Consider the following 23,615-nt stretch of genomic DNA (forward strand, 5'->3'; position numbering starts at 1 on the left):
ATGGCAACATCATCCAACGAAAAAAAATTCCAAACACCAGTTTTTGACGTTCAGAATTACTGCTTCGAAGTGACACAATACAACATTCGGCACCACACAGCGCACTGCACTGCAAACCCAACTTGATTCATCACACATCACACGATCGAACAAAGTAGACACGTCCAGGACTCCAGGTCCAGCTTCTCTAGATTTTAACTATCATTTGGACATATGGATTTTAACTATCATATGGACGCATGGATAACATAGAATAATTCTATATACCATCATTTAGATCTTGTCATGGTTTGATTTGCATTCTTGAGATCTATGAAACCTACAAGGTATATGCTTGAAAAACCATTAGTCTCAATGACTATGTTGTTATTCAATCACCAAAATCACAAATTATAACCTAATGGAGCCATGTTTTGTACAAATTGAGCATAGAAAATCACAACATTCGGCACCACAGAGTTCAAATGCGCTGCAAAACTAAGATCCATCACACGAAAGGAGACATGTCGAGGCTCGATCCAGCTACGCAACGGAGCGGCGCCGGCTCCAAGCAGGGCCGTACCAAAGTTTCTGAGGCCCCGGTGCGAAACACAAAATGGGACCCTATATATAGGAAAACCAATAACCAAAGCATATTTCAATTTTATTATGTAACTTTATGTGTTTCATAGTACTATAAGAAGTACCGTAAGATTCATACTAACAAAAAGATCTATCAAAGTAATGAAGCTCCCTAATTATGATTCACAAATAGAACAAAGCTAAATTACGTTTAGGTCCCGTTTGGGTCCAAGGAATTGGAATCTATTTAATGGAGTAGGCTAATTTATGTTGGAATGTGGCATTCCACAACTTTCCAAAGTTTAGATATAAGCCTATCTTAAATTCATGGGGTGGGAGATGGAAATTGATTCTATAGATTATGGTTATTAGAATGGAATTCAATTCTTATAGCACGCTCTTAGACTCGCTTCTCTATGGTAGAAGTGCAGCATACAAGTATCTCTCCCATATCACCAACTATAATATACAACTATATTCCACATACAATTATATTAGCTTAATTAATTTGTGTCTAAATTATGATTATTAGGATGGAATTCAATTCCAATGATCCAAACGGGGCCTTAAAGATGAAGTTCACGATAACTAATAAACAGGGACAATTTGCTTTCCTTGTAATCAAACCTTGCTGCAAATGTGATGACTCAAGGTTAATAGAATTTAAGGGTGAGTATTTATCACAAGATGACCAGATATCTAGGAAGCAAGAAGCGAGGCCAATAACACAGGTGTTGTCGCGAGATTCCGGCGTCTGCTTTGGCGGGACGTGGATTCGTGGAAAGTAACAAGCACTTGTGTGGCTAATCGCTGATTAGGAGGCCCCTCAAATTTTGTGGTCCGGCACGATGGCGCCACTTGCACCGTGTGCTATACGGAGTCCAGGTCCTGATCCTCGCGGTGTTCTCGTATACTCCCTCCGTCCAAATTACAAGTTATTATAATTTTTTAAAAGTTAAAGTATCTCAAGTTTGATCAAATTTATATAATAAAGTGCTAATATTCATGATACCAAATAAGTACCATTAGTTTCTTCATTAAATATATTTTCATAGTATATCTATTCGGTGCCATAAATTTTTGTGATTCTCTTTGTAATTTTGATCAAATATAAAATAGTTTGACTCTCAAAAAAATTAAAAAAAAGTTGAAATGACTTATAATTTGGAATGGAGGGAATATAAAGGTAAGGGTTTGGAACGGTCAGGAGCAGGTGGGCTAACAACACCACCTGGAAGCCAACAAAGCGCGGGCATTTGAAGGAAGCTGCCATGGAAAAGGTATCGACTGCTACTCCTACATACGAGTATCATGGGCCATGCTAATCCGCACACACGGTCGTTGGAGGAGATTCCCTGATCAATTTCTGACCACCGCTCTTCTTTATTAGAAGTCAACCTGTTAATTGGGTTGGAACCCAAACTGTAACCCACCAACCAATTCTCACAAATATATAAATTTAACCCACTCCAAATCAAACTTCCACCATCACGCACCATACCACCTCAAACTTTTTAGTGCATAAGTTATACAAACTGCTTGCCAAATATGGTTACAACCCAATAAGAACCCATTAGATAGCTACTAGTAGTCAAACAAGTTGCAAAGACCTATGTTACATATATATATACAGGCTGTTCACGCTTGTTCTCTGATCGGGTGCTGGTGCTACACTCCATAGTAAGCCAGGATGTTCTTCCAAAAACCTGACGTCCAATCCAAAGGATGCATAAAAGCCTTTATTACAAAGCATAGACAAAGACACAATACTGCCTGGTTCTATACTCAGACGATGCTCCATAGTGCTAGCATCAATTGCTTGGGACTGAATGCCAAGTACCAAGACTAGGAGTAGCTAAGAGTTAAAATCTCAGAAGAGGCCACAGCATTCCTCCAGCACGCAGCAGCAGCAGAGCGTGGCCAAACTGGAGAGGAACACAGATCAAAATGAGACCAAGTAATTAAGAAGGACATATGACATCAGGCAAAGCAAATGAGATCAAAATATAACATGACAACATGCCTAACAACAATCTCTATATTAGCTCTTAAACAGACACGCAAACAATGGTACAGGGACCAAAAGATAAATAATGTTACAAGCATCTTGCTCTCCCCTCTGCAGGACACTAGAAACAACTAACTTAAAACCAGAATAAGCAATAAGCATCACCCTGATGAGCTCTCCATTAGCTGCATAGATCAAGTTCTCATCCAACTCACAGGGTGAATTGCAATATAAGCCAGAATCAGCAGTAATATCTACTATTTCGAGTAAACATGGACCTCCTCTTAAATTCAACATACTAGTAATATGCATTCAACTATTCAAGACTCAAATAGACCTTTGCTCCTCTTCTTTATTAATATATGAACAGCAGAACTCCTGCTTGTTCCTTTTTTATTTAAGAAAAAAAGAAGACTTAAATAGACCAGTGAACTCAAACCTGTGATACTGCTAGCATAAACAAACCTGAGAGATGTCGAAGTCCATTGCTCCCAACTTCAGTGTCTGAAAGCTCCAGGCTTTTTAGCTACACGAGGCCTACAGCACATCAAGATGCAAATATAGATCAACTGATACTTAGCAACTAAAAAAACACTCAAACTGTTACATGTAGTAGCAAACAGTGAAAAAAAGAACATATATGAGTCCATCCATTCAGTGTGTCTTTAAACAGAAATAAAGCATGTTAAAACAGAAATAAAGGAAGTTTAAAATAGGATGTATGTGTTGTGTAAAACCTGATGGAGTGACAAAGGTGACCATTTCACTAGTCTGATCTTCACTAATTTGTTGACTTGCAATATAATGAGCATATAGTAAGTAAATGAACATGGAAATATGCACACATGCCAAAACAGAATGAGGGTATACCTTCATTGTCTGCATCTTTTTCCTTGAATAACCAGTCTTTCCCACACACAAGGGCTTCTAACATCTTTGGAGTTAGTGAGCTTCTTGACTCCCCAAGAATCCTACCTCTAAGACTAAAGGCTGATTCGGAAGAAACGGTACTAAGAGGAATGGCGAGGAAATCACGTGCCATAACTGATAAGATCGGGAACTTCTCAGCATGTGCCTTCCACCAAGCCAAAATGTCAAAGTTTTCAATGTCTTCCACACAATCTTCTTCAAAGTAGATATCAAATTCAGATTTTGGTGGACGAGTCTTTCTCCGACTTGACTTGAAGTTTGCAAATTCTGATCCTAGCTGCCTTTTCGCAAGCACCAGTGAGCCCACACAAATGCTGCCCTCACTTGAATATGTAACAGAGTATGCATTAACTCTCCTCAAGCGTTGCTCATACTCCAGGAAGTATTTTTTCATCCAAACTAGAGCAGCATCAACACTTGAATCAATCCGATCTATATTGCTACAAATCTTCTGGTAGAAGAACTCTGCATATTCTGCTTTTCCCCTCGGATCTAACATTGCTGCCATAACAATTCCAAGGTTGACATCATAATCCTTTTTATTTCTGCGAGCAATAGGCTGGTTTGACTCATCAAAATCTCTACCCCAATACTTTTCAAACTTGATCCTCATGGCTGCAGCCAGGCCTTGTAGTGTCACACTTGTCTGCCAAGAAGGGTTATCCAAGGCATCCCAAATTGAAACAATTAAAGGCAAGAACATGTATGAAGTTGGTTTCCTATGAGCCGATATTGCTTTTGTAGCCTCTTCAAAAGTTTTAAGAAACTTACAGATTGAATCAGCTGTGCTCCATTCTTATTCATTTGGAGGAATTTCTGCATGTTGATTTGCATAGCTATTCAGGACGGTCTTGTACTTTATTGCTTCTGCAACCATCTTGAAGGTGGAATTCCAATGGTTGGGTATGTCAAGAGCAATACCATGTTTTGTTGGAAGACCATTCACCACTGCAATTTCATTAAAAGCTTGCATTCTTGAGGGCGAAGAGACAATGTGCTTCAAGAGCTCCCGAATCTTCTTTATCCCCTCATGAATAATTTTCATCCCATCTTGAACTAAAATATTCAGGATATGCGCACAACATCTCACATGCAAATGTGCACCCTCAAGCATCAACTCATACTTGTGAGTATCTACCAACAGGTCACATGCAGTGTTGTTGTTACTAGCATTGTCCACTATGAGAGTAAACAATTTGTTTCGTATGCTCCACTCAGTCAAGCAGATGACAAGTGCTTCTTCGATAGCAAACCCTATGTGTGGATATTTGACCTCTTTGAAACTTATTATCTTCTTCTTGATCTTGAAGTCAGGAGTGATATAGTGAGCTGTTACAACCATGTAGCCTAAGTTTTGAATTGATGTCCACAAATTCGATGTCAAGCACACATGGGAGTCTAGGCTTTCAAGTTTATTCTGAATATCTTGCTTCATTCTTTGGTACTTCTTTAGACAATCATTGCGAACAGTTTGTCGTCCCACAACACTTAGAGTTGGCTGCATGGACTGAACCCATGGTTCGAAGTATGGATCCTCAAACTTGTTAAATGGGATTTTAGCATGTATGACAAACTCTATCATACGCTCACGACTAAAATGAGGGTCAAACACAAAATTCTCTATTGGCTTCTTTAAGGTTGCGATGAATCTGTTCCTCTCGGCTTCCCCAATTGCATAACAATATTGAGAAATGTGGGTTCTAAGGCTACTAGTTCCAGATTTGGTGCTTAACTGCATTTGACAATACTTGCAAACAACTCTAAAACAATTATCCACTTCCACAAGATTCTGCTTAAAATGTTCCCACACCTTGGACCTTTTTGCACGTGTTTGAGTTGAATTAGAGTCATCAGAGCTTTCTGATGTGTTAAGAGACATGTTGAAGAATCCCTAACAATTTTATGGCTTATCAGAACTTATTAGAGAAATGATTAGCTGCAGATTTGATTTATACTTATGGTTACAAGTTAATGCCTTTCTTGTGTACAGGTTGAGTACTGATTATTTAAGTCCAGGAGTTAATTCCTTTCAGCAGTAACTGGACTGATTCTGCCATCATTTCCGAAACTATTACTAGGAACATAATCAGATATACTAACAAGAATAAAACAAACACATATGCAGGTTTCTAGAAGCCATGTTCAGAGGTTTGGTTATATGTTCGAGAAGAAGAGATTTGATTATAAATCAATTCACCAGTCAACCACGGGCAGACAAAGATGGTAATACATGAAACCACTGCAAAGTAAATTACCACCTAAAGCAAGAATATACCTATAGCAACATATAGAAATGTCAATAGATTGTCTGCCCAACCATGCGGGAGTGGAATCCAGAATCAAATTTCAGTTCCGAGGACTCTTCATTTGGACTTGAAAGAAACTCCTCAGATGTGCCATCCCCATCTACACAGCACATAAGCACGAATGCATATTAACTTGAGCCATTTTTATGTTACAATCATCGACACGAATGCAAAAGAATGTACACATATAGGTAAGCTATTTGCCGAAGATCTCAATTAGCTCTCATTTGCTCGAGGAAAACTACAATTCAATATGTAAAAAGCAGATATTTATACAGTGAAGTAGTGGACATCCAAAATTCACCATTAAAGATTTCAGTGTTGATGCCAGCATGTCCTGTTGTGATTCTGTTCAAATATTGATAAAAAAAGATATATCATCCCATCCCAGGTATCCATATTCCATAAAGACAAATGAATCAGAGTTTATACTTTAGCTGAAGTTCATTCTATAGCTACCTAGCAAACTAAGCACAAAATCGAAGACTTTCCATCAAAAGTGATGTGCCGCTCTTGACATTTGTGGACTGAAAGTTAAGTTTCCTACTTCTTTTTTTGTCCCGCAGCTGCACAGATCATGATTGATAGAGAACTCACATGATTGATAGAGAACTCACTGCCTTCACCGCCGCCGCCGCCGCCTTCACTGCCGTCACCGCCGCCGCATCTTGAGAGCCTTCACTGCCGGATCTTCCCGAGGTTGGGTGGGACCGTGGGAGGCGTGGCCTGGTGCTTTTATGGGTGAGGCGGAGGTGGTGGCGGCGGGATCTCGGGATGGGGAGGGAGGGAGGCGAGGTGGAGGTGGCGGCGGCGGGATCTCGGGATGGGGAGGGAGGGAGGCGAGGCGGAGGTGGCGGCGGCGGGATCTCGGGAGGGGGAGGGAGGGAGGCGAGGCGAGGCGGAGGTGGCGGCGGCGGGATCTCGGGAGGGGGAGGGAGGGAGGCGAGGGAGGGAGGCGGTCAGGCGGAGGCGGAGGTCGGCGGATTCTTTAGCAGTTGGAACCCACGGGTACGACCCATTAGAACTCCAATAATAACTATCCCTCACCACACCACGCCAAACTGCTAGGGAGGTGGAGCCCAAACCAAGTGAATTTGTTAGCAGTGTTGGCCCATTAGCACCCAAGCTAAGGAAGTCCAAAGTAAAATCCAAACTGTTAAAGTTATTTCAGCCCAAACCATTTGCAGGGTTAATTAGAAGAAATACGTTTCCATTACTTTCTCTTTTTTTTTTTGGAAAAAAGTGAAATGCATGACCGGCCAATACGTGTTAGCGTGTTTTGGTTTGACCATCATACTTTGAAAATGTAAATTGTGACCATTAAACTCACCCGACTATGGCAATATGATTACTAGCTCATTAATCATGCATATTTGGAGGACCTGGTGTACATAGTGACATGTATGAGTTTTCTTTTCAAAAGACCACCTACGTATTTAGCAAATTATTATGTATCTAGTAAATACTGGTAGATGGATACTAATTCAGTGACCATTTGATATTCTGCAGTTCTGGACCACTTTTCAGTCTTACATCTCCTATCATTTTCTCCTTTATTATTTTTTTTGAAACGATCCTTTATTTTTTTTCTCCTCCCACGTCCATGCTTAAGCGGCAGCAATAGGTGCTCGAGCTGCGGGAATGAGTTGGAGGGAGAGGGGTAGCTGCCGTGAGCTCCACCGCCTTCACAAGCTTGTGCTGCTCTGATGGTACAAGATACGAGTGAATTTCACCAGCAATCCATCATGGTAAGGTTGAGCTGCTCTGAAGGCGGCTACATCAGTGGCGGAGCTAGGAATTAGACTTAGGAGCCGAGCTAAGTCAAGTGAAAAAGACATACTTAACTGATTGGACATAGTTATAAAATAAATATACATCATGACAGTTTCCTGCTTTGGGAGTAGCTGCTATAAGGACCATCCTTTGCTATAAATGTTGCATCTCCACTATACTTAGTCTAATTTTTTAAAATACACATCATTAAAAGACCTAGCTAGATGAGTACTTGTTAAGTAGTAAGTAGAAATTTTATAAACATTTTGGATCATTAGGGGGGCATGGCCTCTGCCAGCCCACTGGCTCTGGGCAAGATGCATGATCGTCAACTCCCAGTCAAATTATCTCCCACCCAACTAGGAGCACGGTTTCCAAGGGACAAGAACGGCAACCGAAAAATAGCAATAAGATGGCTTCAGTCAAGCCACTCGCTACTAACAGAGCGTGCCGGTGAACCTGTTGTTCTGAAGAAACAACCTTTTCAGGTTCTTTAGATTTCCAAAGCCTTGCGGTATCTCTCCGGTAAGCTGATTCCTCGACAGATTAAGCAAAATCAAGTTGGTCGCCGTGATATCGCGCGGCAGGTTGCCCGTGAAACCGTTCTCGTCCAGGCAGAGGTACTCGAGCTTCTCGTGTTGAAACACCCATGCTGGGATGGATCCAGTGAGTTGGTTTTGGTAAAGAAACATCAATGTGAGTTTCTTGAGATCCCTGAAGGCTTCCGGTATCTCTCCGGTGAGATGATTCATGGACAAATCAAGCTCAATCAAGTTCACCGCCGAGACGTTTCGCGGCAGCTCACCTGAGAGGCCGTTGCCAAACAGGTAGAGGTACTCGAGCTTCCCGTGCTGCAACACCCACGCCGGGATTTTGCCGGTGAGTTTGTTCGACGACATGCGGAGCACCTTGAGCTCCGTGAGGCTGGAGAACGCCTCGGGGATCTCGCCATTGAGGTTCATGCCGCTCATCCAGAGGTAGTTCAACTTGGTCAGTTTGCCGAACTCCGGTGGCACGGGAGCCGGGGCAAACGGGTTATTGGCCAGCGCGAGCATCTCGAGCCTGACGAGCTCGCTAATCCCGGCCGCCGGGTACGCACCGCTGAAGCGGTTGGTGTCGAGCAGCAGGGACTTGAGCGCCGTGAGTCTCGCTATCGTTGGCGGCACCTCGCCGATGAAGAGGTTGGTGGAGAGGTTGAGGTGCTCCATCGCCGGCGAGAGCCTATCGATGTCGGCCGGGAGGGGCCCGGAGAGGTGGTTGTTGGAGAGGTCGAGGAAACGGAGCTGCGCGCAGGCGTAGAGTGCGGCTGCGGGGAAGGCGCCGGTAAGGGTGTTGTAAGAGAGGTCGAGGCGGGTGAGGTTTTTGAGCGCGCACACTGACGCCGGGACCGGGCGGGTGAGGTTTAGGCCCGGGAAGGAGAGCTCCGTGACAATCCCGCCGCCGGCGCACCTGACGCCTTTCCAGGTGCAGTGGTTGGCGGCGGTGGCGGGGTCCCAGTACGCGAGCTGCGTAGGGCTGCCCCAGTCCTTCTTTACGGCGAGTAGCGTGTCGCACTCACCGCCGGCCGCGGCGGTGTGCTGGGACTCGCCGGCAAGGGGGTAGAGAAGCAAGACGAGCAGCAGGGGGGAGCGGCAGCTGGTGCTCGACCCTGACATTATTTTTCTCGTAAGCTTCCTCGGCGTGTGATCTGAGCGGAGGGACGAGGATATAAATAATAAGTGCCCTATGCTTATATATATAAAAAAAAATAGGCGGCAGCGTGTGCGCGAGGCACGACGTGGTCAGCTCAGCTTCCAACTTTGGCCTTGTTTAGTTGTCAAAGTTTGAAGGTGCCAAATTACTGTTACAATATTGTAGCACACTGTAGTGTTTCGTTTGTATTTGTAAATTATTGTCTAAACATTGACTAATTAGGCTTAAAAGATTCATCTCGCAAAATACAACAAAACTGTGTAATTAGTTTTTAATTTCGTCTACATTTAGTACTCCATGCATGTACCGCAAGTTTAATGTGATGGAGAATCTTCGTTTTGCATAGTGCCAAAGTTGGGAGTTGGGGTGAACTAAACAAGGGTTTTATTTTTTATGGAGCTGCTAGCCCTACGCTTATATATATAAAAAAATAGGCGACAGCGTGGTATCCTTGGTGTGAGCGTGTGCGCGAGGCACGACGTGGTCAGCTCAGCTTCCAACTTTATTTTTTATGGAGCTGCTAGCGTCCGGACCAGATCAGAAATTCCAGCTTCAACAAAATGACGATGTTGTGGTTGGTCACCGGTCATCCTGATCTAGGCACACAAGCTTGAGCGCGAGCAATCCTCCAATGAATTCCTCCTCCACAAGGCATGCTTAGTGCCAAAACTCAGTTGAAACATGTATCATGTGCACCAAAAAGAATTGAATTCATAATACCAAACTATATACCCATCTCAACATTGAAAAGTACCATATGCAACATCGATATCAAACGTTTGAAACATAAAAAATGTGCAACAAAAATAGCTCACAACTGCTCAACTGCATCTGACTCCGTGTACTCATGATCTCCACTCCTTGATCAATCTCAAAGAAAAACCAGATGAAAATAATTTCAAATCATAACTCCTCCTGTCGGTGTTTAGACATGACAACCTACCGAGAGGGGTGCCCGAGTAGTGTTTGGTTTGTGGGGCTCGCCGAGATCAGGAACTTGAAGGTGAAATAGACACACGATTTAGACAGGTTCGGGCCACTAGATTGCGTAATACCCTACGTCCTGTGTGTTGGTTGGATTGAATTGCTTTGGAGGGGGTCCCTGCCTCTCCTTATATTGCCAGGAGCAGGGTTACAGGTCAGTTATTTTACAAGAATACTAGACTAGGTGAGTCCTACTCTGAATGCTACGAGTACTTCTCCTGATCCTCGACTAGTTCCTGTCTTGCCACGTATACTATGCCGTCCTGCGCCATAGTCTCCATGTCAGATACATCTCGGTGTCCAACCCTGTATGTAAGAATATCCAAACCTTCTGGTGGGCCCATAAATGTATATACGACAAGCTCCCCAGTACTTTTTAGCCAAATGCAGCAGTCTTGAGTACTTTTGTAGACTTCACCAACTAGTTTTGGTGCTCTTTGAGTACTTCATTGAGTTCACTCTTCAAAGGTACGCGAGCACTGCCATGCGGCTAGAATATGCTCAAGCCTCATTTAACTTAGTCTCGAATCCTTCATCTCTGAATTTTATATGGAAGTGAGACAAAAGTCGCACTCCATATGGAGTAGCCCCCAAACCTTAGGTTGAATCGAAGAATCAAGCTGAGGGTCAATCTGTAATTTGCATCATTTTCCTCTTAAAACCCAAAAGAAAAAACATTTTTTGCCGATAGACACGTGGCACACAGCCCCGAGCCTTTTACCAACTAGTTTGATGGGTATAAAGGTCAACCTTTGGTCAACGTGACCATCTATGAATAATAACCTTATCTCTTCCGAAAATTGAGGTAACTGCCAATCAGGTGCGAAATTTTCGGGTCCATTAAACCTGAATATTCCTTTATTCCGGCTCCTGTTACTACGCCATGGTTATAATAACAGAGGAAAACATCCCTTCCATTTTACCTTTGCCATATGCTCTTTCAACTTCCACACTACTGTGGCGACCGACCCCAAATCTTCCAAGATTAATCCTAATCCGAGCCCCTGATCACCTGTCTTAGCTTTTCAAGCCTAAGTGATCAACCTTCAGACCGGTCCCGACCCTGAGACCCGACCCCTCTCCGCTGGTCTCCAGTTCTGACCCCGCCGACCCCAACTCACCGCAGGATCCTTCTAAGTCTTCCCCAACACCTCCCTGTAATCTGACCCGGGGACCCACGAGATCTTTTCTCCCAGATCCCCCGCAACAAGCGCACTCGATTTGCATGCCCGCTCCAGAGTTTCCCCGCCGCGTGGCTCAACTTCTCCGACGCTGTCGCTCCGCCTCGTCTCTGGCCCGCGACCGAATGGATTCTCGCGCCCCTTCCCCAATTGCAGCGGAAGCCCCTCTGCAACCTTTCTGCAGCACCTCGCCACCCGCGCCCATCATCACATCGCCAGATCCCGGCCGCAGAGCCCGATGTCGCCCGTCTTTTCCGTCACTTCGACACAACCGCGCCGCCTGTTCTTCGCTACCCGACGATTCCTCCTCCGCCAACCCTGGCCACGGCCGCGACAGCTCCTTTCCCCGCCCTGTCAGAAGCCGCCCGACAATCTGTTGTTCTGCGCGCCCGCGGCCGCCTGTCTTCTCACCTGTGCGCCCTCGATTCTAGCGCCGTTAACCCGGTCACTTCCATCAACTCTACCGCACGACGACGCCCGCCTCCGCCAAATCTCAACCACCGAGTTACCCGCTCCTGCGCCGCCCTGACGCCAGAGCCTAATGACCGCTGGCGTCATCCCCGAAGTCCTGCTCCACCGCCCTCGTCGCTCAATCGCCGCCCAGGCAAAGCACTCCATTGCTTCTTCCCCGGCCTTCGCGCCGCTCCCCTTCTCGCTCCTGCGCCACTCCCCTTCTCACTCCCGCGCCGCTATAAGAAGAAATGCGCGAGCCCCGCCGGAGTTCCCTTCGCCATTGCTGCCTTTCCGCCTTTTCGCTTGCTCCCTGCTCGAGCTCCCAGTGCCACCCCACTAAGTTCCTGAGGAACTCTCCTCTCCGATCCACACCGTTTTCCCCAAGCCAGCCAGCCGCTTGCTCCTCTGTGCTGCGTAAGAGCTTACTTGTGATCCACAAGAAGCACCGCCGCCGCCGGAGCACTGCCGGACCTAGCCGATGTTCAAAGCCTTAGCCCCTCCACCCAAGTCTGCTTCTTCCCGACCCCAAGCGTTCCTTGTAAGAAGAAGGTAAGCTGCCGACCCCTGGTCCACCTCGTCCGACCCCTATCCGCTTCGCCCGACCCCTCTTATCCGCCCGACCCCGGTTCCGTCTCGCCCGACCCTGTCTGTTCCGCCGACCCTTCTCCGCCTCGCCCGAGGGCTCGGCTGAATCTTTTTCTTCAAAACAAGGGGGTATGTGTAAAACTTGGGAACCTTTCAGCGTTGAGTCTGAGGATCCCTAGCACACCAACCCTCTAGTTTGGGGGTCAGATCATAAGCTCTTTTCTCCAACCTTACCTCTTGATCTCCACCAGCTCCCTTGAACCTTCCCACCCTCCTGCTTTTTGTCGCGAGTTTCTGGGCTCAGACTTGCAAGGGTTGCTGTTGAAATAACTGTCTATGCTAACTAATGCATTGCATTCGTGTAGAGCTGCATCTCGCTGACGGCTTCTACGAGCTGCACCCGGCGCCAGAAGACGACGGTGTAGCTGAGCTCCTGCCCTCTGAATCCGAAGCCGCCCCAGAAGTCGAGCAGTTCTCTTCCTCCTTGCTCGAAGGCAAGCCCCGGTTGCATGAAAACCCTGTGTTGTTTTACCAAACTTGCGCATGCCTTCTTTAACATGCTTGTGCATTTACGTATAGGAGTTGTTTGGAACCCTAGACGCATATCGTAGCTTCCCTGATCTGAACACTAGCTGTTGGACCGAGTAGCTGCTTGCTTAAATAGGAAGCGGTAAAAGTCGAGTGATTTCCTGTCACTCGCGAGTTGTAGGAGTTGGTTGTCTACCCTTCTGTTACAACTGTAAGGACGATGGACGGGGCAGGGTTTGGGTAACTCTTTGGTGGTCGGTTGATCGCCCCGTCTATCTATGAAACTTGACTAAGGCCCGACAGTGGTGGTGTTCGTGATCAAGTGTTTGAAAGTACTAACCTCATACTTAGTATAGGATGAGGAAGCCTAGTACCGGATTGAACCTAGACGTGAGCGGTCGCCCCATTGTTCTTGGAACGGAGTTTCCCCTGCTGGTTGTCGCACGTGGTGGCAAGCGTGGTCACAGAACGGCAGAGGCCGGGTCTGTGGAACCTTGCACCAAAGGAAATGGGCCCGACACGGGTTAGGGGATTGATGGGGAAGGCCGACACGGGAAGCGACCTCCGGGTGCGCGGATGTCGTGAGGTTAGGTTCACCATGCATGGTTAAAGAACTCGAATCGATTCGTCTACCTCTCACAGTTTGAGACTGCTTGATCGCTATGTCACCCTGAGTAAATGAGGAATCTGATGATGACATGGTTTTGTTGATATATATACAAACCTTGGTTGATTCTATGATTGTTTAGAATAGTTGCAAACTTAGACCGGATAATGAACTTAGAACTTGAGCTAAAACTTGAAAATAAGGTTCTATTTAGTGCTTTTGGCAAACAAAACCCCCAGCCAAAAAGCCTTGCATGTCTAGTTCTGTGGTGTAGCTTTACTCCCTGTCGGTTAAGTCATGTTGAGCTTAGTAGCTCAGCCTTATTGTGGCTCCTGTTTTCAGGTGAAGTTTCTGCCCCCGACCCTTCTTCCGTTGGCACTTGGCCGCCCCAGCTCCCTCCGGGTTGGACGGTCGAGTGGGATCCCTCCTCGGACGGCGAGGAGAGGGATCAGTGATGTCCCGGCTGGCCTCACCAGGGATGTCCGACCCCGACATTTTGCTTCCGCTAGTGGTTTTACCTTCTGTTGTTTTTCTTGAAATCTTGTAAAACTCTGATGTTTATTTCATCACCAAACTAAGTGGTTAAGTTGTTAACTCGGTGGATTTGTTGTATTCTCTGGAACCGCTCACCTTCGTGTGGGCCTGCTAAAATGGTCCTGTTCACGTGGTTAAATCGGAAGAAATCCGACGGCACTTCGTGTTTACTCGGCTTAGGCATGAGCGTCGCGTATTATGCGGCTAAATCATGTTTAATCAAGTAGATCCGAAGTGGATCCGCCACAACTGTATCCCTAGCGCCGCCACCACCTAATCTTCGAGCGCTAGCACCGCCATCCCCCATCACTCAGCTCTCGAGCGCATGCGAAAGAAAACACTCGTGACATTCAGAATGGGGAAGAAAATAGCTGCATCCAAGGCGGTCGAGGGAGGGAAGAAGAAGGTGGACAAGAAGAAGGAGCTTCAACTTCTGACACCCAAGTACGAGAAGACGAACCAAACTGTGCCGCCAACCCCTACGTGTGCTTGGAAACGATCCCCTCCGTGTGCTTGGAAACGATCTACTCTGAAGGAGGAGGAGATCAAGAATCTTGTGGCTGCCAACCTAGTCCAAGAAAAAGATGTCATCAACTGGAGACCCGCCTTCGGCGACCCGTGGCCACTAGAGGAGTACCCAGAGGAACGGTAATCTTCGTGCATTTCATTGAGCGTGGTCTTGCTTTACCGGCGTCAGATTTCTTCTGGGGTCTCTTGGATTATTACAAATTGGAGCTTATACATTTGAATCCCAATGGCATTTTGCACGTTGCGATTTTTGTGCATTTGTGCAAAGCTTTCTTGGGGATCCAACCTCACTTCCAACTGTTCTGGAAGTTGTTCCGAGTGAAGCCACAGCCGAAGAGAGAACACACCGAGGTATTCAAAGGTGCCAGAATTCAAATGAGGGAGAAGCTCAAGGACCTCTATTTAGATTATGAGCTAATTGACTCACATTCCAGGTGGAATGAGAAATGGTGCTACATCGGCAACCACAACCCCAAGCTCCCCAAGTTAATTGGACATCACCCAACCTAGAACAACAGATGGTTGGATGAACCATCCCATGGAGACTGCTTGCAACTATCCGAACTCCTGGACAGGATATCCAAGCTGAAGCAGGAAGGATTAACAGGAGTCGGAGTAGCATTTAGCTTCATGAAGCGGTGGACTCAACCCCTGTAGCTGCGATGCCGCTGGGGTTGTGAGTACTAAGGAGTTAATGATCCATCAAGAATGTCTCACGAGGAACTTAGCACAGATAAAGTCATGGCACGGTTGAGGCATATGTTTAAGAATGCAGGTGAAATACCCACCATTATGCGAGAGTTCTGTGTTGCCAACCCGCCAAAAGCTATAAGTACTCGTGGCCGCAACCCCCCGAGGACTCATTTTGGTAATGTTCGGGTGTACTAACTTGTTTGTCTGTGCAGGAAGATGTACATTTGTATTGCTTTACTCCTCCTCCTCTCGGGGCAGAAGTCATTTGCGAAGCTGCTCATCGTGTCCACACAATACAAAGTGTGGAGAGTGAAGCTGATGAGAGGAGGAAGAAGAAGAAGTTGAGGCCTCTAGCAGCTCTGATTCTGAAGTTGCTGGGGACTTTGAAAACAAGGCCCGGCTGAGGGATATAGTACCCCACGGGTCCCCACCGACCAAGATGCCAGTCGGACCTGACAAGTGGGCTCGTCCGACCAGGACGTGCGGGTCGAGAACTTGAAGTTACTTGGAGTACACGACAAGGCATCAAGACTGTCCAAATCTACCCGAACATTCTGGAACACGTATTGCAATCCGATTTAGATTGCTTTCCATGTAAAGACCGAGTAGATTAGATTCAAACTAACTTGTAACTCTTGGTCGTCGGACTATATAAGGCAGCCAAGGGCACCCCTAAGGGAAATGATCCCAACGATCATCAAATCGACTCTCATACCGAGCAATACAATCCACACATATAGGACATATGGTATTACTCTTTGGAGGCCCGAACATGTCTAAAACTCCCGTGTTCCATCGTGTTCTTGTGATTACCATCGAGTTCTTGATTTCGTGACCGCCGTCACCTACAAATCAACTACTTGGGTAACCCCCTAGCGGACTGCCAGATCCATAACACCAACACCGGCCATTTGATAAGGCTGGGTCATCCTCTGGATCATCGAAGCACGTAGCTGAAGATGATCTTGAAGCTGCGCTTGCTCCGCCGAAGAAATAGACCGTTGCTGCGACGCGTGCCGTGAGGAAGCCTCTCACTGCAGAAGACATACCCCCAGCGGTAATAACTTATGACAATATGACCTTGGTGGTTTGCAGGTAGTCGGGGAGGTGGCCGAGGCGGAGAAGGCGACTACTGAAGTCGCGCAACACAAGCTGCCTGCCATCGAGGAGGTCATCGAGATTGAAGATGATTCGGAACCTCTCGTTGCTGGGGTAGGCCCTGCCGGCGCAAGAACTACTCGAGGAACAGAGGCGGCATCGAAGGCTAGCGATGATCACACTCGGACCCAACAAGCCGTGCCAAAGAAGCCGTCCCTGACTGTCAAGCCACTGCGCCTGATAAGGGAGCCTTGTCTGAAGCTGAGGAGATCTTCAACGTAAGTCTTGCTACTCCTTTTGAGTACTAATTGCAGTTTGTGATCGACTTGTTGTATGCCTTTGAGAACTTGTCTTATGTAGGAAATCTTCTAATGTGGAACTTGGAGGGCCGAGCTTGAAGTTCGTGACTGATGGTAGTAGCCACTCGGTACAGGACGTCTTCCCAGCTCAAACAAATCCACAGCTAGAAGAACATCCTGCACCGCTAAATAACCCAGGTGCCATATCTCTCATAGCAGCGTTGACACAGGATGTAATACCTTCGTTGACTAACGCTGTAGTGCCAGCCCCCAAGCAACTAGTGCCCGAGGCCGCAGTGGCAACTACCTTTGGCACCATGGCTACTCTCGTAGCCCCCAAGCCAGGGGTAGAAACTGAAGCAGTGGAAGTGCTGGAAGTCGTGGCGGCCGTCCCATCTTCTGAGCTGAGTCCGTCGACAAGTCGTGCCATGGTTCCACTCAGCGTGGCATACGTTGAGACACATGGGGACTCGCTGGCAGCTGAAGAACTTAATCTTGAAGACATTCAGTTGATCTACGACCTGCTGCTAGACATGGAAATGGTGGCTGGAATGATGGAGATGTACTGCCGTGTTGGTGTATATGTATAGGTATGCTTTAATCCTGCTTATTCCATAACTTGAAATCATTACTCGGACCATGACATGAGTACGTATTCTGTGGTGCAGGATGTCATCAGGTGCTCTCGGTGGAAATGGTAGATGCTGTAAGGCTATGGGGATTCAGTACTCTGTGCTGAGGCCCTTGCCAAGGAGCTTGCCAAAGAGATGGATTACTCCTCCCGACTGCTGATGAAGTATGACGGACAAGCTGCCAAGTATAGGAACCGCGTTTAGCAGTTGGAGGAGGAGAAGGACCATCTCAAAGGTTGCAACAAGTCTTTGAACCAGGAACTAAGAGGTAATTTATCTTCTCCCTTGGTCTTCGAGTACTAATTTTTCTTTACAATACTAAACTTCTTGTGTATTATTCCTGCAGTGCTCGAGAAATCGAAAGAGGATCTCCAAGCCAAGTCATTGACTGGATGTAACACCTAGTGTTATTAGAAGCCTAAGAAGGGCATTAAGAGGTTAATGATGAAATTTGGATTAAAAGGAGATATTATGGGCCAAAGTCAAATTTGACAAAAAATTCAAATTTAAGATTCAAATTTGGAAAAATTTGACAAAAATGTAAAATCAAGCGTTGAAGGTATTTAGAATTCAAAAGAATCAAGTTTGAAGTCAAATTCAGGTCATAGACACCTCAACTGCATAGTCAAAGATGGATTGACTTGAGTTACTATTCACTGTCTGAAAATACTCAAGTCTGAAAACAGTAACATCTAGCCAACTTTGAAATTAAATTCTGAAAGATTTTGCATTGAAGCTAGAAGATGTTTTGAAACCCAAGTGGACTCTGATCTACAGGGAACCTATTGGGTATGTTACTGGCCAGAGAAAACAAAGAATCCATAGTTTAAATGGGGTTCAAAGTTTGAATGTGGTACCATTTTCAGCTTAGCTGCTGAAACTGAGTTAAGTCTGAAAACGGTGTGGAGTAGGCCACTTTGAAATTCAATTCTAGAGAATGTTTCATTTACACTCTAAAAAACTTTGGATCCCAAGTGAGCTATGATGACCAGTAATCACCCTGAGCATGTTGATGGACAAGGAAAGAGAAGGATTCAAATTTTTCTAGGAGCTGAAAGTTGGAATCCTTCACTGTCAGTTTAACTGACAAAGACTGAAAGGCTATCGCCATTCAGTCCTAAGGACAGTGCAAAATGGCGATTTTTAGCTTGATATTTTTGAAAAAAATGTATGTAAGAGTTGGGTTTTTATATGCAAAATGGAACCCCTTTCATATGGTTAATAAGATCCAGTAGATGTTGGGCAAAATAAATTAAGTTTGGACATTTGAATTTGGACTTAAAGTGGAGCATCGGGCTAATTTTGAAGTTTCTGACGAAACTGAATGGAAGGGGCGATTCACTTCAAGACTGACATAACCCTAGCTCAAGTTTGAGGCTGAAATTCAAGGTGATGGAGTGATCTGTGGATCTCGATGCAAATCAATCAAATGTAGAGCACATGATCCTCTACAACTTTGGTTAAAGTCTTATGGTAGTTGGGTGATCGGTTTGGATAGAATTCGACGATGAACAAGCCAGGTTCAAAGAAAAATGTTGCCTGTTACCGCCTTTGGTCAATAGTCCGTCTGCCTGCTTGCTGATAGTGTTGCCGCTTTACCTCGCCTGGCCGCCATGCAACTACTACCTCGCCACCGGAGCTCCCTACGTGTTGCGCGCACACCACCTTGGTCGCTTACCCTCTATCATCTCCTCCGACCTTTACAAACTGAGCTGTTGTCGTCGTCCGTCTCTTTTCCTCACCGCAAGAACAGAGCCACGCCTCTGCTCGATTCCTCAAGTTTGCTTGCCTCCCGTTCTAATCGCTCGTGCTCAAAGCTCCACCACCAACTAATCATCGCTCCCTGCCCCTCGTTTCCGCAGCTTTGCGCCGGCGAGCTTGTCCCTGCCTTTCTTCATGTCCGCTGGCCGCCGTAGCCACCTCTCCGGTGAGCCCCTTGCGTCGCCCCTCTCCGCCCAGGTTCTTAGTCCTAAGCGCGTGTGTAGGCCTTGTAGAAGCTTGTGAGCGAGCTTTTGGCTGGAGAGCTGCCGTCGTTGCCGCCCGCACCGGCCATGTCCCGGCCATGCCCGCCGCCGCCATCGAGAGCCCGTGCACAGCCCGTCCTCTTGGACAATAGCACCACCAATGGATGCGCAAGAGCCTAGAGGGCATCCCCGGCTAGTCCCGCCGTCGGGAACCTCGCCGCCAGCAAGCTTTCGCTGCGCGCCCGTGGTCAATGGCCAGGCAGCTGTGCTTGACCAGGGGGCCCGTGTGTCTGTGTTCTTGGGTAGGAGGAGTGCGGGTGAGGAAAAAAGGTCTCCAGGGTTTTTTTGGGAAAATGGTTTAAGGTATTTAGAAATTAGTTTTAAATCCAATTTTCATGTTTGACTCAGTATAATTTATAGAAATGTCCAAAAATAGTGAAACCAATTTTGTTATGTTTGTTTTATTTTTCCTTTATGCATTAAAATTCTTAAACCCTAGGAAAAGATAATAAAATTAGGTATTTATTTAGTACCTTTATTTAAGGAATTTAAATAAATAGTTAACCTTTATAAAATGTATAAAATTTTGAATAATGTTTTATTAGCCACAAATGCTCATTAATCCATAGGAATTAGGTTTTGAGATTAGAAATTATTTATAATGCTTTTTTAAATAAAAGAAAAGGCTTAAGTTAGGTTAGTTAAGAAAGTAATTTGTGGGTTAATCTTTTATGGGTAGTTTAGTGTTGGCTTGCAACTTTATTTTGAAGAGAAGTTGTATAGTCAGTGTTTCAGGAAGTTTTGCATATTCTAATTGTGACCTCCATCATATCGTAGAATCTGAAGCTCTTGAAGTGGATTTCGTGGATTTATCCAAAGATCGTTAGGAGTTCGAGGAGTCATTGAATGGTTTTCCGAGGAAACTAACATTTTTTGATCCCAAGAAAGCCCCGGTGCATCTAAGCCTATCTAATTTTAGAAATTATTATTCATGAGTCCGTCTATTGGTTATTTTCTTATGGATGCATTAAGTCTAGGAGTTGATTGCAAACCACTCTTGTGCATGATCCTACCTTGTATAGAGGACATCTTTGCCACCTGTTCAACTAATTAGTAACTATCCTTTAAGTAACTTTGGTTACTCAACTCTAAGGTTAATTTTGTCATACATGTTAATCAAGGAAAATAGCTTGGTATTTTGGAAATGTGGACAGAAGCTAGAGATGGTAGTTCTGTCTGCTAAGTTAATTTGGTTAAAGCTCGTTCGTTGTCTTAAGCTTTGATCAAGTGATTTTACCTAGTTCCTTACTGTATATGGGACCAGCAAAGCACGGTAGGTTAGTTGGCTCTCTGATCGGGAATATTTCATACCCATGCTTGGCGTGCAGTGGAAAGGCAGGGGCGTAGCTTGAAACTCACATGGAGATCAGGCCAGACATGGGGTCCCATGTGGGGGTGCGTCCCTGGGTTCGAGTGGTCATATTCCCAATCTTTGGGTACGGCTAATAGAAAGGTTGTTATGTGCAACCCGGACAGTTGTGCATGGTTGCTAGTCGGGTATCTCCTGCAGGATGTGAATCGGTTCGGATCGCTGCAATTCTTTGTTATCAATGCACAACAGTCTGGTGAAGAGGAAGACCCGAAGAACTAGGGTATTTTGTGAGTCTCATAATACCCTAGTAATTAACTTAGTTGTCTAATTACTTGACTTCCCAGTCTTGTTTAAATTTGAAACTCTTAGAATGATTTAACTTACACTTTAAGTTTATTTCAATCTATGGTTTGTAATAAATCGCACCTTCAGTATTTATGTAAAAATGTAATGTTTGTTGATCCTTTCCCATCGTGGAAGCGATCCTGATGTATGGCTAAGCTTCAAGTCATGGATGATTCGAGGCGTCCTGGGAACACTCAACTGGCTACTAGATTTAAACTGTTTTCAGTGCGTTTTGGATAATTATTGTTCCAACAATAATTAGGCGCACTTAAGTCAGTTTAAGTCAAACGGTTCTACCACACTGGAAGAACTCCTACTATCGGGTGATGGACCAGCTGATAAGCTGACTAGATTATATGAGAACCTAGACCATCACCTAAAGAAGGAGAAGAAGATGCGCGAAGATGGTGAGGTCAACTTGGTCAATGCCATGAAGACCCTCCAGGAGTGCGAGGCCGAGCTGAAAGCTACGATACTTGCTTTGAAGGAAACATTCGAAGCAACCTAGCCAATTGCAGACATGGTGGAGCCCCCAGTTGAGGCTGTAGAGCCCCACCCTCTATCTGAAATACTCAAGGAAGTGCCAGCGAAGTTCATCGGCTACGTCCAGAGGATAGCAAAGTCTATATCTAAGTAGCTGTTGAGCTTTGTGAAGTTCTTCTACTCGCAAGCTGATCTAGCTCCTGTTGCAGAAGGTACAGCGGAGGACTCCTTAGATGAGCTCTTCCAGCAGTACCCGCAAGAGATGGACCCTATCAAGGAAGAAGTAGAAAATCATTTAGACCTTGAGTAGTCCTGTACAAAATATTAGTTCTTGTAATGTAAACATGATATGAATGCTCTGAAATATAAATAATTCTAAGTCATGCTGTAATTTTTATTGCTTTCGACTTGTTGTTTTAGTGCATCTTACGATCTACTCTGATTGCTCGTATGGTAGATGTAAGTGTCTGCGCACAAGGCTACTCTGATGAGCCTTTAGGATGTGACTCCTTTCTGTGGAGTACGAGTACTCACAGCATTTTGGTAGTTAGACCTCTTAGGCGAGTAGTCTCTTCAGGATTTCTTTGACTAGAGCCTATCTTTACAACCTCTCTGGGTTGTATTGATGTTGTGCTCTTGAACACCTGGAACTACGAGCTTGTTATTACAAGTCGCGGCTAGATAGAATTATCTAGTGGAGGGTATCTCAGGTAGTGTAGGTAACTCCTGAAATGCTGACGACTTCTTTTCTGCAAGCTGCCAAGAGACAGATTTGTCCAATGAGTTGACTAGCTCATGAATTTTACTGTAGACTTGTCTTTGCAAGTTGCATTTAAACAATTTTATCTGGTGAGTTGAATAACTCAAAAAGTTTTTGCAGACTTGTTGTTCCAAGATGCATGTAGGCAATTTTGCCCAATGGTGAGTTTAGCTTGGGAAGTCCCGTGGTGTCTTGGATATGCTTGAGGACCATATCGCCTATATTGAACGAACATTCCTTGATGTTGTGATCATGATAGCGGCAGATTCCTTCAACGTACCTTGCTGACTGGACGAGTGCTGCACAGCGAGCTTCTTCAAGGCTGTCTAAATCTAGACGCCTTGTTTCTTCTATTGCGCCCTCCTCGTACTGCTCGACTACTGAAGATTTCCACATGACGTCGGTGGGGAGGACAGCTTCGGATCCGTAGAGCAGGAAGTAGGGTGATTGTCCTGTAGGTTTGCATGACTGGGTACGGAGCTCCCAAAGGATATTGGGTAGTTCTTTGAGCCACTTGTCCCTTTCGTGTTTCCAATATCATGCAATCTTTTCTTGAGAGCTTCTAGTACCATCCCGCTAGCGCGCTCGACATGGCCATTGGCCCGCAGATGACCAACAGAGATATACCAGACATCGATCCCGCTATTCTCGCAATATTCCTAAAACTCGTGATTGTTAAAATTGGAGCCTAGGTTTGTGATAATGCGATTGGGGAAGCCGTAGCGATGGATGATTTCATCGAGGAAGTCGAGTACTCTATCTGCCTTGGGGCAGGTTACTAGCTTCGCTTCGATCCACTTTGTAAACTTGTCAATCACCATAGTACTCGGTTAAATCCTCCAGGCGCCGTGGGCAGTGGGCCAATCATGTTGATGCCCTAGCATGCGAAGGGCCAAGAGGATGGTATGGTGATCAACTTGTAGGCAGGGACGTGTTGTTGTTTTGCAAAGAATTGACATCCTTGGCATCGGCGAACTAGTTCTTCGGTGTCAGCAAGAGCTGTAGGCCAATAAAACGCTACTTTGAAAGCTTTGACCATGATCGTACGTGAGTATGTGTGGTTATCGCAGATGCGTTTGTGAATTTCCTCCAGTATGTCTTTGCCGTCTTGTCGTGAGATGCACTTCATGAGTACTCCGATGATGCGCCTCTTCTATAAAGCTTGTCTCTGACTAGAACATAGTTCTTGTCGTGCCGTGAGACCTGCTCTGCTTCTGCTTTGTTTGGAGGTAACTTGTGCTCTTTGAGGTAAACGATGAAAGGATTTCTCCAGTCTAAGTCGATCATCATAACTTCCCG

The 23,615-nt window shown here is 45.5% G+C and overlaps 2 protein-coding genes across 2 annotated transcripts; both read right to left on the reverse strand.

The window, feature by feature from the left end:
* Positions 1-2,431: 2,431 nt before the first annotated feature.
* On the reverse strand, positions 2,432-4,298 carry LOC111257350 (zinc finger BED domain-containing protein RICESLEEPER 2-like). Its single transcript, XM_022826704.1, has 4 exons — positions 3,440-4,298; positions 3,307-3,363; positions 2,706-2,754; positions 2,432-2,486 (listed from the first exon to the last, which is right to left on the reverse strand). Exons 1-4 carry the CDS (start codon positions 4,200-4,202, stop codon positions 2,432-2,434), a joined length of 924 nt encoding a protein of 307 aa, XP_022682439.1. The 5' UTR covers positions 4,203-4,298.
* On the reverse strand, positions 4,296-9,233 carry LOC101768032 (receptor-like protein kinase HAIKU2). Its single transcript, XM_004971991.1, has 2 exons — positions 8,021-9,233; positions 4,296-4,555 (listed from the first exon to the last, which is right to left on the reverse strand). The coding sequence occupies exons 1-2, from the start codon at positions 9,231-9,233 to the stop codon at positions 4,296-4,298; spliced, it is 1,473 nt and encodes a 490-aa protein (XP_004972048.1).
* Positions 9,234-23,615: the final 14,382 nt, after the last annotated feature.

This window comes from Setaria italica, chromosome V, assembly GCF_000263155.2.
Source record: "Setaria italica strain Yugu1 chromosome V, Setaria_italica_v2.0, whole genome shotgun sequence".
In the NCBI taxonomy this organism is placed as follows: domain Eukaryota; kingdom Viridiplantae; phylum Streptophyta; class Magnoliopsida; order Poales; family Poaceae; genus Setaria; species Setaria italica.

Coding starts and splice junctions, on each gene's coding strand:
- LOC111257350 (XM_022826704.1), bottom strand. CDS start 4,202: ATGTTCTTGCCTTTAATTGTTTCAATTTGGGATGCCTTGGATAACCCT. Junction 3,364..3,439: donor AAAAGATGCAGACAATGAAG/GTATACCCTCAT, acceptor ATTATATTGCAA/GTCAACAAATTAGTGAAGAT. Junction 2,487..2,705: donor ATTGCTTATTCTGGTTTTAA/GTTAGTTGTTTC, acceptor GTTCCTCTCCAG/TTTGGCCACGCTCTGCTGCT.
- LOC101768032 (XM_004971991.1), bottom strand. CDS start 9,233: ATGTCAGGGTCGAGCACCAGCTGCCGCTCCCCCCTGCTGCTCGTCTTG. Junction 4,556..8,020: donor CAGGTTCACCGGCACGCTCT/GTTAGTAGCGAG, acceptor TGAATATTTTAG/TTCAAGATGGGATGAAAATT.